The sequence below is a fragment of the Hyperolius riggenbachi genome, chromosome 9 (assembly GCF_040937935.1).
Source record: "Hyperolius riggenbachi isolate aHypRig1 chromosome 9, aHypRig1.pri, whole genome shotgun sequence".
NCBI lineage: Eukaryota > Metazoa > Chordata > Amphibia > Anura > Hyperoliidae > Hyperolius > Hyperolius riggenbachi.
Window position 1 is genome coordinate 85,836,306 of NC_090654.1, and position 18,396 is coordinate 85,854,701.

General features: G+C 43.8%; 1 protein-coding gene across 6 annotated transcripts in view; it reads left to right on the forward strand.

Annotated features, from left to right (window-relative positions):
• The window catches only part of FBLN2 (fibulin 2), a 220,999-nt gene that overhangs the window by 109,642 nt on the left and 92,961 nt on the right, over positions 1–18,396 (forward strand). For 4 of the 6 annotated variants that reach the window (XM_068253138.1, XM_068253141.1, XM_068253142.1 and 1 more), the window contains one exon: positions 7,138–8,427. In XM_068253138.1, coding sequence (XP_068109239.1) covers positions 7,200–8,427 — 1,228 coding nt within the window. In that variant the 5' untranslated portion in view covers positions 7,138–7,199. Of the gene's footprint in view, positions 1–1,741; positions 1,799–2,000; positions 2,019–7,137; positions 8,428–18,396 lie in introns of those variants that run through there. The other 2 variants (XM_068253137.1, XM_068253143.1) reach the window with 2 other exon arrangements.

The following is an 18,396-nucleotide window of genomic DNA, read 5'->3' on the forward strand; positions in this document are numbered from 1 at the left end:
TACCTCGCCATCAGCTCCTCTCAGAAGCTCACCATTTTCTTCTAACAGTCAGCGATCCCTTCCAGTTCTGACAAGATTTTTTTCAGAACTGAAATATACCAGTTGCTGTCAGTTATATATCAGCAGCTGTCAGTTATAGCTGACTGTGCAAGGGAAAGTCCATGTTTCCCTATGGCTCAAGTGGGCGATATAACAGTTTAACAGTGTGCTGACCAGGAAGCTGTTATGGGTTAATGGTCATTTTCAAAATGGAGGACAGTGAATTACATTGATCACAGTGAACAAAAGGACACAGGAGAAGAGAGATTGATGAGCTGCCTGCAGGGGTGGTAAGTATGACCTGTGTATGTTTATTTTGACTTTTTATTTTCAGTTCAGGTTCTCTTTAAGGTGTCCATTAACGGTACAATTTTTCATTCAGATTCAATCTTTCGACACAATTTTTATGAGCGAATTGTATAGAAAACTGTGCCTCATGTGGTGCAAATCGATGTGAAACGATTCGTTGGTTGATTGGAAAAGGAAAAAATATCAATCCGAAAGTTGGATTTTATGATCAAATCGGAATGTAATGCTTTCATAAATCGTTCTGTTAATATGAACAATCGATAATTGCCTTCTAATTAGTTTTGATTGTTGAAATTGCGTTGAAAGATCCAATCTGAAGGAAAAATGGTACCATTAACCACCCTGGCGTTCTAATAAGATCGCCAGGGTGGCTGCGCAGCAGTATTTTTTTAATTTTTTTTTTAAATCCCCCCCCCCCTCCCTGCCGAATCCCTCCCACCCTCCTGATCGCCACCGGCGATCAAACCCACCAGGAAATTCCGTTCTGAATGTGATTTTCTTTAGGGCTTCCCCTGTCGCCATGGCGACAAACTGAATGACGTCATCGAGGGCATGACGTCACAGGGAGTCCCGATCCACCCCTAAGTGCTGCCTGGCACTGATTGGCCAGGCTGCGCACGGGGTCTCGGGGGGGTCCCTGTTATGCGGCGGGTATCGGCGGCAATTGGCCCCAACATGCAGCTAGCACTTTGCTTTCTTTATTTAAAAAAAAGCGGCGCCCTGCGGCGGTTATGGACGAGCTGAGCTCGTTTATACCGCTAAGAAGGTTAATGGGCGCCTTTACCTAGATATGCATACTTTACAATTATGCAAGATAAAAAAACAAATCTGTACTTTAAACAAGGCATAGGCAATCAGCCAGCCTCCTCCATTAACGAACTACAGGTTCCAGGATGCCGGGGATTCCTTTAACCTCCCCCAGGCGACGTGATTGTTTGGGTCTTTCCATACCGGCGCGGAACAGTTGTGCTGCATTCATACAAACTCTCCATTCTGTCGCTCAGCCTTTGCCATATTTTCTTTAGAACCCCAGAGAGCGGACCTATACCGCACACTGCACACAAGGAATTACATTTCTCTCCAACACGTGCACATTTCTGCAGCCATAAAAAAAAAGAATAAAGACCTTTTTTTTTCCTGTTGCCTTGCGCCACAATCCTTTCCAAAATAAAATCCTTTGTGGCGGCTGCAAAAATGAGTCTCTCCCAACTCAAAAAGCCTTGCAAAAAAAAAATGTCTGCAAATCTGAGTTATTTTCTTAAAGATCCTAGGGGGGCAAACGTAAATTGACTTTATCATACACATATGGGACTGGGCTTCTCAAGTTACAACTCAGTCCCTTTCTCTTTTTTTTTTCTTCCTCCTCCTAGAAGTTAGTGGTGCTGCTTCTCCTCACAACTCAGAGACTGCAGCAGCAATCGCCTGTGAGGAACAGCGACACAGTTCTCAGGTTTGTCAGTCCTAAATGAAAACAAATGGCTTGGAGGATTTTTTTTTATTAACATGCTGTCATTTTTTTTTCTTGTTGTGCTGTTCATGTTTGAAGAGTGTAAAGTCAGTTTTCTTTCCTCTCTTTGGAATTTTAGTATTTTGTAAAGGGATTTTGCTTTGAGGGAAAGGAATTTAGGAAGCAGTAACGTGTGTGAGGAAGATGATGGGGGTGTCTTTCAGTGAGTTTTATTTAGTTATTATTGAAGCTTGAACTATTATTGATTTTTTGAAGTGTTTTCTAGAAAGGAGATGTACAAAGTGCAGGAGAGATTAGAAGCGGCTTATGCTGTATAATTGGGAATTATGGGATTTAAAAAGAGGTAGGCATGCAAAAGTATTGAATGTTGCTGAAACTATTCTTATTGATAATATGGATATCAATTACTACGTATATTGATATTGCTTATTGATATTATTATCATTGTTGTTACTACTGCTACTGCAAGGCATAAGGCTACTTTCAAGCTGACACATTGGCCTCGATTCACAAAGCGGTGATAACCCAGTTATCACGCCTAAAAGACTTTAGGCGTGATGACCTTTTCACCACTGAGTTATCACCGATTTTTCCTGCTCTTCGCGCGAAGTTACCGCGCGTAAGCGCGTAAGAGCGCGCGCAAAGTCCCATAGGGCTTAATGGGAGCTTCGCGCGAAGCGTCGGGTGTTGCGCGCGCACTTACGCGCGTACGCGCGGCAACTTCGCGCGAGTTTCTTCTTATCATGCCTAAAGTGACTTTAGGCGTGATAAGGGCCTTTTCACCATGGTGCTAACACTTTGCACCGCTTTGTGAATCGAGCCCATTGTGTTGCTTTGGACAAAATAATCACATGGCAAATGTAATGTGATTATTGTATATACTCGCGTATAAGCCTAATTTTTCAGCATATAAAATGTGCTGAAAAGTTACCCCCCTCGGCTTATATGCGAGTTAGTGGAGCAGAACGGATGGTGGAGCAGGTTTTGTTACTGGCAGAGGAGCGTAAGGATTGTGCACTAGGGATCCTGCTCTTACCATCTTGCGCCCTGCTGTGCCCTCCATCCCCTGCAACATGGTGTGCAGAGTCCTCTGCTCAAGACTACCTGTGTTCCCTGGCATGTGGAGCGCAGCATGCAAGCACATGTCAGCGGTGCAATGAGCGGGGATTGTTCCTGTGTGACAATCGCTGTGTCTCATATATCTATGATGCCATCTACTGGTTTCTTGAGACACAGCTGTGTGATCCTGGGCTGACTTTTACTGGGGGAACATCAGGCTACTGCAGAGGGGGCTATATTGGGGAGCGGCCTATACACGAGTTAATTACTTTTTCCTGGTTTCTGAGGGGAAAGTGGGTACCTCGGCTTATACACGGGTCAGCTTATATGAGCGATGAGCGTGCATATACAGTATATTATAATGGTACATTCACATTTGCACGGTAGCAGTGTGGTGCGACAGAATCTGTTGAAATAGTGTGAGGCATGTTGAACAGTATTGGACAACACGCAAGTTTACCGGTGCAGTGAAGCATACTGTTCATGTACTGTATGCTTCATTGCATGCGCCACATTTCACGTGTAATGCAGGATGCGATATTTCCCTGTTGCTGCGATTCTGTTTTTGTGCAGGATGTGCGATACAATGTCCTAGTGTGAAACCAGTCTAAGGGCCCTTTTCCACTAGCAGAGTTTTGTGGACCACATATCGCTTAGTCTTGCCTAAACTGATTAAAACCACACAGGTACGTTTCCATTAGTGCAATTATTATTATTCAAGATTTATATAGCGCTGACGTCTTCCGCAGCACTGTACAAATTATATAGTCTTGTAATTTAACTATCCCTCAGAGGGGCTCACAATCTAATCCCTACCATAATCATATGTCTATGTATGTACTGTGTAGTGTATGTATTGTAGTCTAGGGCCAATTTAGGGGGAAGCCCATTAACTTATCTTTATGTTTTTGGGATGTGGGAGGAAAAAGTTGTGCCCAGAGGAAACCCATGAAGACATGGGGACAACATACAACCTCCTTATAGATAGTTTTAGTTTTAGATAGGATTAGAACCAGAGACCCAGCACTGCAAGGTGAGAGTGCTGCACAACATAAGTGCAATGCATTTGTGATGCTTTCCCCCAATTGCAAATTGCAAATGACGGATCTGCTACATTTTTCATGCATTATCACTCATATACAAAGTACAAGAGTGCAGGAAAATTGCACTGCAATCGCAGGGCTATGTGATTTTTTATTTGCGATCCAGTAACTGAATTTTTCTTTCTTTCGCCCATCGCAAATTGCAAATTGTGTCATGCATAGTTGACTAAAGTGCTAAAAACAGGCAAACGTATGTTATAGACAGGCTCCGACTGTTTATAACGTGCTGTTTTGGTTTTTTCTTTTGTTAAAAAAGTCTGCTAGTAATGCTAGTAATTTGCGTAACTGGCACAAGCCTTTATTTGATCAAAAAGTGAGGAGAACTCTTTCTAGGGCTCTTTCACATCAAAAATCGTTAAAAACACAATCGCAAAACCCTAACGCATTTTTCATTTTGCGATTTTCACTATGTTGGCCTCAATCGAAACACAGGAAAACTTCAGCAGAACTACGATTGCCTTTTTAGAAAATTGGAAATGCATTCAGTAAGAATGCATTCCCACAATTGCGTTTGGAAAATCGCAAGCCTTTTCAGAACTGAAACAGAACGCAGCCGGTGTGAAAGGGCTGTAACACAGACAGCAATAAGAAATCTGGCAGTGGTTCTATGCCTTCCCTGCTCCACCCAGAACAAAATGAAAAAGGTTTGCTTTTCATTCTCGGACAGAAAAATCTTGCCATTTTATATAGATGTGCAATGTCAAAAACAATGATTTTGATGCTCTGTACAGACAAGTCTCCTGTCATAAACTGCAGATTGTATGCACTGATGAGGTGGAAAAAGGTTCTTTTGACCCCTGCTGGTAGTTTCTATATTAGGCTGTTAGCTCCTATGGGCAGAGCCCTCTTTCTCATATTGGGGTGTATTCACTAACCTACAGTTAAACTGCCATGCGCAAACAACGTAGTGTTATTTTTACGGTACTTCCTCAGTTAGGTAGTGTGCAATGCACAATTTTTGCAACCTGCGCAACTAGGTAATGAATATGTTGCCAGGATACCATGCGGTACACAAGTAGCATAGTGTGCATTACCCTGGTACGAACACGGTAAATCCAGCGCTGGAGACTTGGGCGCAGCAGTGCAGGAGACTTGGGTGCAGCTGGCGCCACCATAGGCCGTAATAGGAACTACGGCTATCGCAGGCACAGGAAGTAACTTCAGCGCCATCACAAGACGGAGCTGAAGTTGCTTTTAAAACAATAATTTGGCTTCCAGCAATTGCTGGAAGCCAAATTATTTCATTCCCCCACTATCCATGTCGGCCTGGAGGGGGAATAGTAATTAACACATCCCGGACTTGTGTGGCAGCAGGATCAGCCATATACTGGCTGTGTCCTGCGCCCAAGTCTCCGGCGCCGTTCTCTCTTGTACGCCCCTGGTAACGTACAAGGTACCTAGGTAACACAGGTCGCGCTAATTGTGCAATATGCACTAACCAGCAGTAATGATTGCTGTGTGCCCTTTGCGAATGGCAGTTTTACCATAGATTTGTGAACACAACGCATTGTATGCTGATACTGTTGCAATGACTGAGTGTCCTATCTATGTACAGATTGCACAAGGTATAGTACTGTACAATTAGTATCATTAATCTCTTTCTATTATGAAACATTTATCTAATACTACAACTAACAACAATAAGTGGCGTTAATCCTTATAAGTTTATTGCATCACTTTGTCTATTGCTGCATATATGACATTTAAACAAGTGTTATCATTATTATGAAAACTGTTTTGACCTGAAAAACTGTTCTCAACGGCCGTTATAATTGCTTTGTTATTATCACCAAAATGAAATTCTTATGGACAAATTTATACAACTGCCTATTTGGCTGTACTGTTTCTTTTCTTTTTTTTCAAAACCCCAATAAAAACTACTGGAACTAGTACTGTACATCTATGCATTACAGTATCTCTTTTGCCATTTCTGGTCCATGTTACTTAGGGTGCGTTTCCACTTGGAAGCGCGATTATAAGCACAATTGCGCTACATTAGCAATCATGCTACCTTCTTTTCCCAATTGCTGCTATTGTGCGGTGTAGCCGTCAAGAAAGAAACGCAATCGCACTGAAAATCGTGCAGGCAGACAATTGCATTGGTAAGAAAATTGAAACGTGCTAATGGAAAGGGAGCACAGCAAATTATATGTTTATTGCAATGCTATTGCGATTGGCAAAACACTAGCGATCTGCTTTTTGAGCCAATCGCACCAAGTGGAAAAGCAGCCTTATCCAGTATATATTTATTATAGAGCTAAGGATCAAGTTGGTGCTATGTAAGTCAATAATTCTATCATTACCACTTTACTCATAGGTGGGAATAATAAATGGTTATAAACAGTGTAGAGAAGCAAAATGATGGACAGAATGTCTACTTCATGAGTCAAATATAATTAAACCTGCACTACAGCGCACTTCTTGTCCTCTCTGGAGTCTGGACACAACTGCTAGGCAGGTAAATCTGATAGACCTCTGTGAAGAACAATAAATGCCAGACTACATCTCCCAGGATTCCTGCGTTACAATAAAAACTTTGTGTATATACATAAAGAGGTTTGACTTTGTATTATGCAGGAAACAGGTGGCTAGCAGGGGGGAAAAAAAGCAGGAGAAATCTCATATAAGGTTAGGTGCACAGCTGCAACAAAACACAGCTTCACAAGCGATTTCTGAACTTTAAAATATGAATTACAAAGGTGATTTATGGAAAAACACCATGATTGCTTTCAGGCTGTACCTTGTTTCATTTTGCGTATAGTTGGGCTATAAAGACGTCAGCAACACAAAAATTTTGTAGAAGCTTTCCAATTTTTGTCGTAATTTGACCACAGGGGACACCATTTCATTAATGTCTACGGACAGAAGTCTTGTTCAGCCAAAGTCAATAATCTGACATCTTTGGCAAATTAAAAAAAAAACTATGTAAGTTTTTTCTGAACAGCTCATAAAAAACTCACCAGTTAGTCATCCAATAGATGCGGTACAAACTTCCATAAAAGCACCTTTATTAAACAGAATAATGTGTTTTAGACAAAAGAACCTTGAAATAAGACATAGCTTCTATAAATATTTTTTATTATTATTTTTATTTTTTTTGCAAATTGATACATTTTTACTTTACATTTACTTCACTATTGTTTTTCTTATTTTCCACAGGCACTTTCCAGTTCTAGTCATACTTCATCTCATGGTTTTGCTGACTAAGAAAGGCTGCAGACATGTCTAAAGTCAACCGGCTGGGATTTCTGACTTGTGTCTTGCTCCTGCCCTATTTAGGGGTGTCTTTGGCTCAGAACCGATGTAAGGGGGTTGTGTGTGAGCCCCCACAGAACTGCATTGAAGAGGTGCAGGAGGAGGGGTCTTGTTGTCCAACTTGTGCGCAGACTGGGTGCACCTGCGAGGGGTACCAGTATTATGACTGCGTTAACGTCGGGTTTAAAGATGGCAAAGTGCCCGAGGGAGAATCCTACTTTGTTGATTTTGGGAGTACAGAGTGTTCCTGTCCTTCTGGGGGTGGCAGGATTAGCTGCCATTTTATTCCTTGCCCTGAACTTCCCCCAAATTGCATTGATGTAATTCAGCCAGCAGATGGCTGCATTCAGTGTGGGCGAATTGGGTGCATCCACGGTGGAGAGAAGTACGAAGCCGGACACACATTCCACATGTCTCCATGCAAAGTATGCCACTGCCCTAATACAGGAGGAGAACTGATGTGCTACACTCTTCCCCACTGTAGTCTGAGTGGGGACAACAGTACCCAACTAATGGACACAACGGAGAGTGACCCAGAGAAGCAGTATGACTACCCCTACAGTCATGAGCAAGATGAGCCAGTGAACAGCGAGGTCATTGAAAAAAATAATAACTTCAAAAGAAATGCCCTACAAGATCGCTCCATGATGGATTATGCAGATAACACTGATGATGTTGATAATGTTGACTCCATTGTTCCTGCTCTCCCACTGCTGTTAGTGGAGGCTACAACAACCCCATTTGAGAGCCATCTTACCACCCAGTTTGAACAAAGCAGCATTATTGCCCAAACTACTCAAATCGCAAGCACCATAGTCCCAACAACAGTCGGGGAGACAACGGCCCAAGAGTCACCCAAGACCACACCTCAACCGACCGAACAAGACACACTGAAGTCAACCAGCCCAGCCCCGGCGACTGTACAGACTCCAGCAGAGCCGGCCAACGCCCCGTCTATTGGAAGCAGCACTGAGAAAGGGGAAACGGTGACATTAGATCCGAAAATAAACAACACAGAGTATTCCATTACAACAACTAATAAACTTGATTTCCCAAAAGAGGAGGAGGAAGGAAATGTTCTCTCAGAAACAGTGGAATCGACGACAACATCTGTCTTTTTGAGCCCAAGCCCCTCAGTGCTGAGTGAAAGTGAGGCTCCAAAATATGTTTTGAATCAATCAAGATTACATGATGGTAAGAAGCACTTTTTTCATACTATAAAACTTTGTCAGAGGCTTTAGACTGCAAACTGAAGTATGAATCTTTGCACAGTACTCACTATAAATATTACCAACAGCGCTTTTACAGGTGAAAACTGTTACTGCACCCCAGTTATTCTGAGACAGGTTTCATGAGGACTAAAAATTTCTTCTAGGTCCCTTTTACACTTGCATTGCAAGTGTGGGTTGTGTTAACCTGCTTCACCACAGGGGAACGCAATGGCAATGCAAGTCAATGGGGCCTTTTACACTTACTGTGTTGCGCCGGAAATGTTCTTCCCGCAGTGGACTGCAGTGCGTTACCGTAAGCACCGCGCTTAACCTTCCTGGCGTTCAGTTTCTGCTGGATTTCTGTTCAAAAAATGATCCAATTAATTTTCATAACCTTTTTTCCTGTAACTTACCAAAATGTGTCAACCAAGGGCCTAGTATACATTTTAAGTTTGATAAAAGCTTGAAACACAAAATCTAAACTAAATTTCAAAATTACTCCCCAAAATCTCGGATCATTTATACTTCAAAGCTGCAGCTGCTCAACCTGCACTAATATGCATGTAAAGGTGGCCATACATCTAGAGATGATGGGCAGATTCGACCAAGAGAGAAATCTGTCTCTAATCGTATCTGATTAGAGAGAGATCGGTCAGCTGACCATACTCCGTAGGACGATTCCCGATCAATTTCAATATGAAATTTCTCAGGAAACGGCAGAGCCTGTTTCCCCCCCTCCCCCCTTGTATAAATGTATCCCCCTGTGTGCATTTGCAGATGCGTTTCCACCACAGGCTTCTATGGAAAGCGTATCCACTAATTGCTTGACTGAACTTTACTCTGTTGGCTCAATCCTAGGTCAGGAGAGCAATTGCCGGTGCAACTCCCTCAGGCAGGTACACCACCTCTGCTCCACACAGTGATTCTAGATATAGTAGAAGGAGGCACTCCACAGGCAAGAACTTGCGTTCAATTTTATTGCATGTCGATACACACTACATGTTTCGAGCTCCGCCCTTCATCTGATGAAGGGCGGAGCCCGAAACATGTAGTGTGTATCGACATGCAATAAAATTGAACGCAAGTTCTTCCCTGTGGAGTGCCTCCTTCTACTATATCTAGAAAGCATATCCACTGACTGAAAAAAATCATGTAGGTCAGATTTTTGTGTTACGGTTACCGCAACAGATCCTTTGGATGAGTTCAACTTTTCGTTTTTGCGATCCGTCAAAACAGACAAAAAAAGTCAGTTTTGCACAGCAGTGTGAACCCAGCCTAAATGCAGGCAGAGCACAATACAGACTCTATCCGTTATAACATACTTGTTATTTTTCATAGCATGGGGATTACTGCGGTAAAGGGATTTGTTACAACACAAAGATGTGAACGTGCTCATACAATTGTACAGGCAGTGTGGTCACATGCATTAATGTAGCCCCTAGCAATGAGCATAGTGTGAATGAATCCTAAGGCTCCATTTCCACTTGCCATGATTTGCTCCATTTTACCGCACGTGAATTCGGATATGAAATGACAGCCTATTAGAATCAATAGGCTGTTTATAATTCACATGCGGGAAATAAAAAATCGCGTTTGCAGCATTTTTGGCAGCTTGCATCTGAATCCAAACAGCCGCAGAGGATTTGGATACGATTTTGCATCAGCATGGACATGGCAATGTGAATGCGGAGTCTAAAATTAATTTTAGCGAATGTTAGAAATCACTTTTTTTGTCAAGAGTAAATTGTAATTGTAGGCTGTGTGGCATTTATTCTTGTCGTGCATCAGAGTAACAAATCTTATCCTAGAAAAATGAAAATGTTTTATTTTCTTCTTCCCTGTGGAATTTGTGGGGAGATAAGAGGAGCTTCAATCTCACACAGATAACAATTGCTCTGCAGGCTCCCAGCATGCTCTCTGTTTCTCCGTGTGGGATGATGGTAGTGCTGTGAGCTTATCAGAGCGAGCAGGAAGGAAACAGCGTCCCAGGAATGTCACCATGAAAGCGTCTCTGCACGCTGGCCCTCTGTGCCATGTCACGTGCGCACTGAGCGTGGCGTATTCTGCATCAGGCTGACAGGAGCCTTCACCAAGACATAAAGCAGGCAACAAGGAGATCTAAAGAACAACTGTAAACTTTCAAAACAAAGAAGTTACATACTCACCTACATGGTACAATTTTTTTTTTCCAATCTTACCATTTCTATGGAATACTGTATAAGGGAACTACCTAAATTATCCTTTCAGTATATTCACATAATTTACCCTTATACTACATAGAAATGGTAAGATTGGATGAAAAAAAATGTACCATGTATGGGCATCATAAGAGGAGGAAAGGCTCTGAATCTCTTAAGAGTCTTCCCATTCTTCTCTGCATCCCCTTGGGCCCCTGTTCAAATCTCCCATTGGCTGTATCTTTAGGTGCCCTTGTACTCGGGTCTCTGCGTGCGCAGTACAGAGCCGCTCGTCTTCCGAAGTACTCAGAGACTGTAGTACTCATGTGGTCTTCTGAGGGGACCCAAAGGCATTCATGTAAAAAAGCCGTCTGGAAAAAAGGGCGCAGGGGATTTGGGTGACCAAAGGTGCTCGGTTAAAATCGCAGGCGCCAAGGCTTGTCAATATAAAAATAACCCTTGTTTGCGGCAAATTGGGTGCCTATGGTGGCGAACTTCTTCACTGTTCCACTTCTGAAGGTGTCTTCAACATTTGAGTCGGGGGCTGGAATGGGGGTCCCCAGAGGTGGAACAAAGGAAACAAGGGGACGCAGACAGGAACATTCTAAGGGATCCAGTGCCTTCCCTCCTCTTAGGTGAGTATCTAACTTTAAAAAAAAAAAAAAAGTTTACAGTTGCTCCCTCTAGTCCTAGACATACACTTTTGCTGGTTCTGAGTTTCTATAACTGTATATGACCACAAATGTGTAACCTCAGTTTTGAATAGAATGAAGGAAGAGTTGGAACTTCCAAATGTTTATTGCTGTCTGGGGTTCTACTGAGGAGATTATGCCTCACTTTTCTGTCTCAGACGTGAGGTAACATCTCTCCAGTGAGGACATAGACACTAAAAAATTAATGTTCAGTACTGTGTAGGAAAAGACTAGAACATATGTGAGATTTTAATTGCTAGAAGATTATTCCTTAACCTCCTGGCCTACTGACACAGTCACAGAGAGAAGAAACTGCGAAATGCCTTCATAGAGCAAAACAAGAAATAAGAAACCTAACTTTTTTCCTCTCTCACTAAGAATTGCATTGTAAAATAAATTACCTATGTAGGTAGAAAGAAACAAGTTTTGTAAAAGTAATACCTTTTAATGGCTAACTAATACAGTTCAATTATGTAAGTTATATTATTATAAAATAAGCATGGTTCACACTGTCCCGATGCATGGCAAAACACTAACAGCGGATCCGCGCAAGTTCAGTCCCGTATTTGTGCACATTGTTCGCATACGCTTCATTGTGCATCCAGTTCCACTTGCGTCACAACCCATCTGTTTCGCCTACTGCCGTCCATGCAGGTCCTCTGCTGCTGCTGGTACCTCCGCTCAGTCCCTGCGCACAGAAGAAACATTAGTATACAGATCATAGCCTGACTTCTTATTGACAAGTGACAGCTCTGATGTAATGTAGGTTTGAGTTTCAAGTATACATGAGCCAACATACCTGGGGCTTCCTCCAGCACCTAGAAGCCTCTGTGTCCCTCGCTGCGGTGCCGCTGTCAGACACAATTCTGGGGTCCCCCTCATAGAGGCCGGTTGGTAGCTTCTGTGCATGTGCGCATCCGCACATACGCTCCCGTGGCCCGGGAACGTTCTGAGCAAGCGCAGCGCTGACCACCGTGGGTTGCTTTGAATTCACATTGCCAATGTTTATAATCTTCTTCTGTCAAAAAAATGGCTGATAAACTAGAAGTAGAGGGTATACAGTGATTATTGTTATGATTATTTAGTATTTATATGGCACCAAGATTTTCCACAGCTCTGTACAGACTATATATAGTCTTGTTAATAAACTGTCCCTCAGATGGACTCACAATCTAACCCCTACCATAGTCATATGTCTATGTATGTATCATGTATGAATAATAGTCTAGGGCCAATTTTAGGGGGAAAGCCAACTAACTTATCTGTATGTTTTTGGGATGTGGGAGGAAACCGGGGTGCCTGGAGGAAACCCACACAGACACAGGGAGAACATACAAACTCTGTGCAGATAGTGCCCTGGCAGGAATTTGAACCAGGGACCCAATGCTGCAAGGCGAGGGTGCTAATCAATATGCCACCTTAATTCTGTTTTCCATATAGGACTGGAAAGGATTAGGCTAAGTTCATACTATGAGCTTGATTCACAAAGCAGTGATAAATTATCATGCTGTGAAAAGTGGTTCGCACAAAATTTTGCGTGAAAAAGGTTAGCGTGCACAAAAACTCACGTTCGCTCGATTACACACGAACGCGCAGGATAACGCACGAAAATTCATGTTATCGTGCACATGCGCATTTTTGAGCGCAATAACCATTTCTTTGTGCGAAAACGCGCTGAAACGCACGCAAAGCACTTTTTCACAGTTATCACAGCTTTGTGAATCAAGCCCAATGACTGTTGCGTAAAGGCCAAACTAAGGTTTGGTTCACATAAAGTGATGCCTGCACAGATGGTGCATTGTGGTCCAGTTGGAGTCTTATTGACAAGTAAAAGCTGCTGTTTGGTAACACACACATTTAAATGCACATGTAATCTGAAGGTTTATGTGAGGAATACTGCGTTCGTTTTTGTAGGGACAAGTGTGTTCTCTGACTAAGAACGTCACCTCCTCCACCATGGAGCATGTCCATCTCATGTGCACTGCCCATTGGCCTGGATGCTGGATGACAACAATAATAGTAATACTGTAGTCATGTTTATATCTACTGTTTACTGACAAAGGAAAGCCTCCAAGTTCTCCACATAGTTGGAGGGAGTAGGAAACCTTCAAAGAATGTTCCAAAAACTCTAGCGGAATTCTCCAGCTAATGACACAGATAATGGCTTCCATCCGTAAATCGTTTTTCATGTGTTGCACCGCAGGCGTGATATAGCGTGTATGCGGAGGAAATACGTATTCAGCACGCTGTCAGCTGCCAAAGCAATACTATATTGCTTTTATTATATCAACGTAAGTTCAGTCCAATTTATTTTAAGTGGACCTATCACTTAAAGGGTAACCCCACCTTCCTGAGAAATTTCAGACAGGGCAGAAAAATCATCCATCTGTAAACATAAATCAGCAGCCTGTCGTGCTATGTTATGGCTCCTGAGGTATTTTGTCTGGTAAGACATTAGTCATATATAGGTTTTCATTTAAAGTGTACCTGAGACAATTACAACAAAGGTTTTATACTTACCTGTTTATACTTACCTGGGGCATCTTCCAGCCCCATGTATTAAATCATTTTCGTCAGTGTCTGTCCGGTCCTCTCTGTTCTCCCGCTGTCAACCCTGGTAAAGTCCTCCTTGGTCACGCTTCCATGGCTAGAAGCGTTCTGTGCCTGCGCAGTTACAAGCCTTAACTGAGCAGGCGCAGGATGCTCACAGGCACGGGAGCCCAATCAAGGAGGCGCATGGCCTGGGATGCGCAAGGGCAGTAGTCAGTCACTACTGGGAGAATGCAGGGAACCATATGGACTCTGAGGGTGCTGCCAGACTACAGGGAGCTGAAATAGGCTGCAGGTAAGTATAAATCCTCTTGCTTCCCTCATGACAGGTAAACTTTAAAGTCCAATCCCAGTAATGTCCATAGCTCTCAACTGTCTCTTTTTCGGAAGCGAGTCCCTGTTTGGGAACCAAATCCCTCCGTCCCTCTTCCATTTTCATGTGTCCCTTTTTCAGGACTGATGTACAGATTTATGTAAAGACATGTTTTTCCTAATGAAAAAGTTTCACTGAATGTTTACTTTATTCCCATGCTGCAATTAACATAACACTTTTTTCCAAATGTTAATACAAAGAGGAAGCCAATGATGGTATAAAGGACCAGTGTGGTTTTGAACTATAAAGGTACTTCTTTTGCTAATTAATTATTTATGTGTTACTAGGGGTGTAGCAGGGACATGATTAGAGGTGTAGCAGGCGTGTGTCTTAAAGGAGTCCTTCTTTCTTACCTCAAAAAGCTGGGAAGTATGGTAAAATCCCATCATCCATGCTTCATGTTCACTGCAGCAAGGTATTGGAATAATCCATCTCTATTTAATAAACAGGTCTGCTGAAGGTATTATAAGGGATGCTATACAAGACTTTACAGCAGAAAATAATCACATTTAGGCCAATCAACATGGGTTTACTAAAGACAGGTCCATAGCCGGCCTTTGACCTGAGCGACTGGAGCGGTCGCTTAGGGCGCCGGCTTCCAAGGGGGCGCCTATAGCTGGCTGCCTATACCGAGGGCATCTATGCCTGACTTCCTATACTGGGGTCACCTATAGCTGGCAACCTTTACTGAGGGCACCAACACCTGGCTACCTATACTGGAGGCAGCTACGCCTGGCTACCTATGGGGGGGATGGAGACCTTCAACTGACTTCCTATACTGGGGGCCCCTATGCTTGGCAAACTATATTGAGGGCACCTACATATGCGATCCTATACTGAGGGCACCTATACCTGGCTACCTACCTATACTGAGTCTGAGGGTGTTTTTTAGGGGGAGGGGGTGCACTGCGGCTATAGCGCGTGGTGCAAATTGTCAGTGCTGTACTATCATTCTTAATTTGGGGGAGGGGGCTGTCCCACTGATTTTTTTTTTAATATTCCTGAGAGGTTCTAGCCTTAATTTTTAAGTGTATTCAGGATAATGCACTCTTTCCATCCATTCACGGTTATTAATAGTATTTCTTCTATTATACATATGTGACGTGTGACGGAGATCTGAGCATTTGGCGTGATGTGTCACAACGTCAAAAAGGTTGGGAACCACTGTCCTAGGAGATATCTCAGGAGAAAAGTTGAATTGCATATGGGCGGGTGTGTGTGTGTGCGTGTGTGCGTGCGTGCGTGTGTGTGTGTGTAGAGGATGAAGGGGGGGCACAAAAATCAGGTTTCGCTCAGGGCGCTGTGAAACCTAAGGCCGGCCCTGGCCAGGTTTTGTCTCACCAATATGTTCATCTTTTATGAAATGGTGAATGCACATTTAGATCTTGGGAAATGTAGTGTACTTGGACTTAGCAAAGGCATTTGACAATGTTCCACACAATAGCCTGATGCAGAAGCTGTAAATACAGGACAGTGAGGTCCCACAAGGGTCAGTACTAGGTCCAATCCTTTTCAATGTATTCATTAATGATCTAGTAGAGGGAATACAGAGTAATGTTGTCACTCCAGTGACACTATCCCCTTTCCTCCTATGCATCCCAGCTCCACCATGGCACCAGCGGGCATCTCTCATTATCTTGCCCTCTGGCATTCATATTTCAGGCCCAGGGAATTGAGCTCAAAACTTGACTTATCAGAATAAGAGCATGCATCTCTTACAATATTTGTACTCTTGTACAAACTGTAGCTGTTTTTTCAATTAATCCCATAAACAAGTGTGCAACCAATCACCACTCATCTGCTCTGAATCCCCATTCGCAACAGGGTTCACTGCACAGTAATTTCTGACACACATCTGGAAGCCCTCTTGATCGTTTGGACGTTTGGTTGCTCCATGATACCATATCGATAATCCTGCACCATCCTGTGCCGCCCATGTTCACCTCTCACTTCAATGGCTCATGCTGCCCCACGGTTACCAAGTCATTCGGTCAAAAGCTGTAGGTGATGCAAGGGATTGTGGGGGCTATGGTTCAGACACATGTGGCCTATATATTCCCCATGCAGAGCTACAATGCCATGCAGCCAGCCATATTGCAGCATCCCCGGGAGCAGGGGTTACCACCTGGAGTTTCGAAGGTGCACGGGGGCCGGGCAGCTGTCGCGGGACCTGGCACAACCCCTTTTGCCTTAATGGCAGCGCTGATCCTGCTTTGGACAATCAAGAGGCTTCTTAGTACTCAGGTAAGTATCTAAGTTTCATTTTTTTTCTCCTCTCAGGTCTGATTTAACCATGCAGAATATTTACATAATACTTCTATTCCGTCCACCCCTCCATGTGACCAGCGTCTCTCTGTAAGAATTCCATAAACACAGTGTGCATGGTTCTGTACAGCACTCTCCAGCAGGTGCCACCTTTAGGCACTCATGACCAAACCAGCTCAGAAAGAGGACACACACAGGAGCTAAAAGTCAGGCTTGACATCTGATATTATAATGAGGCCACTCTGCATGCTGGTAGTGCGTAGTGGAGTCTTTCTTGAAGTAATCATTTTGTAGCCCTCTCTGCCATATTCTCCAGGGTGTAACGATGACACAGGTCTGGAATACGCCAGAAAGCAGTCATTAAGTCACTGGCAGGGTTTCTACCAATCGATGACGCCGCATAGGCTGGCGAGGTTACTCAATACCTGTCCCTTAAACTTTGACAACAAACCCCAGACGGCGTGCAGCTCTTTGTCTTAATAGGAATCGCAGACCTCTTTCCCTCCTCTCCAGTTTCTGAGTCATTCTTTCCCAGCTTCGAGCTCTTATTACTCGCCTGCTAAGTGCCAGTTTTGGCAGGGCCAGCGGCGCGTTCCAGCTCTGCATCTCAGCCTGACAGGTTGCCGGAGATCCAGCCCGCTCGTAAAAGCTGACTGTTTTCCAGGGCTGCTTTAAAAATCCCTTTTAGTCACAGAATCTCCTGTCCTAAGCTTCGCAGGCAGCATATGAGCTGGTGGCGGAGCATGACGCAGGCTCAGACACCTCCTGTGTGGATACGGTCCCGAGCACAGGCCAATCGGCAGCATGTTGTTATGGATTCCATTTCTGGCAGAATGTGAAGAAACATAGTGTTGCCTAAACAGTAACTAATGTACTGGACTATTGTAAGAATAACGCAGAGATGTTTTTTCACTTGCATTGATGCAGAGCCGGGGCTACAACATGGGCAGCCTAGGCAACTACTCCAGGGCCCCGAGCAGGCTGGCAGGCCCCCCCATGTCACCCCCCAACTTAACTGTGGTCCCCAGGGCCCCTGCAGAGTCTTCAGCAGTGTAGCGACTCACCTGTCCCGGCGAGTGCGTTGCTTCATTGGTCCATGGCTCGGTGCACTCCAGTCTTCATTCCCTGTGATTTTTCGAATTACTTTTCCGTAACTGCCAATTTTTTTGAGCAAAGAGAAATTGTGTTCTTGCGATCTCGTGACGTGGGTACATGTGCGTGATTAGGCAAAAGACACTTTGCGATATGCGGCGATTATGACCATCACGGCGAACCAGATCTTTAAGACAACTCCCGCACAAAGTGCTGCGATTGTTTGAACGCTTGTTCGTGCCCGTCGCATGACATTGCGTGTTCCCGCATGTAGGAAGCTGGATCGGGGTCAGGCTGTGTCACTGAACATTCCCTGATCCATCTAGCAGTGAATATGGGACTTTATATACACTCCTGCAAAGCATGACAGGCACTGGGGATATTAGCTTGCACCAGCTACATTTTTAAAAGAGGACATGAGGAAACAGTGGCACTTGCTATGGGGATAAGGGGTAGTTGGGAAGATTGTGGCTGTTCTTGTATAGGGACACATTAAGGCTGTAGTACTTGTTAATGGGTGGAGGAAGGAGGCTGCACCTGCTATGGGCAGGATTTTATGACTGTACATCTCATAGTGGGGGCATTTTGATTGTACTTGTTAGAAGTGGAAGCTGCACTTATTGGGGCTTGGGTGGTGGTGGTGGGGGGGGGAGGGTATCATGGTTACACTTGGGGAATATAGGGAAATCATTTTGGCTATATTTTTATAGGCGGCACATCATGGCTGTGTTTAATGAGGGAGGGGGGATGAATGTTACAGAGAAACAGTCAGGGGCGCCGCCAGCATACAGGCGAGCCTCGCC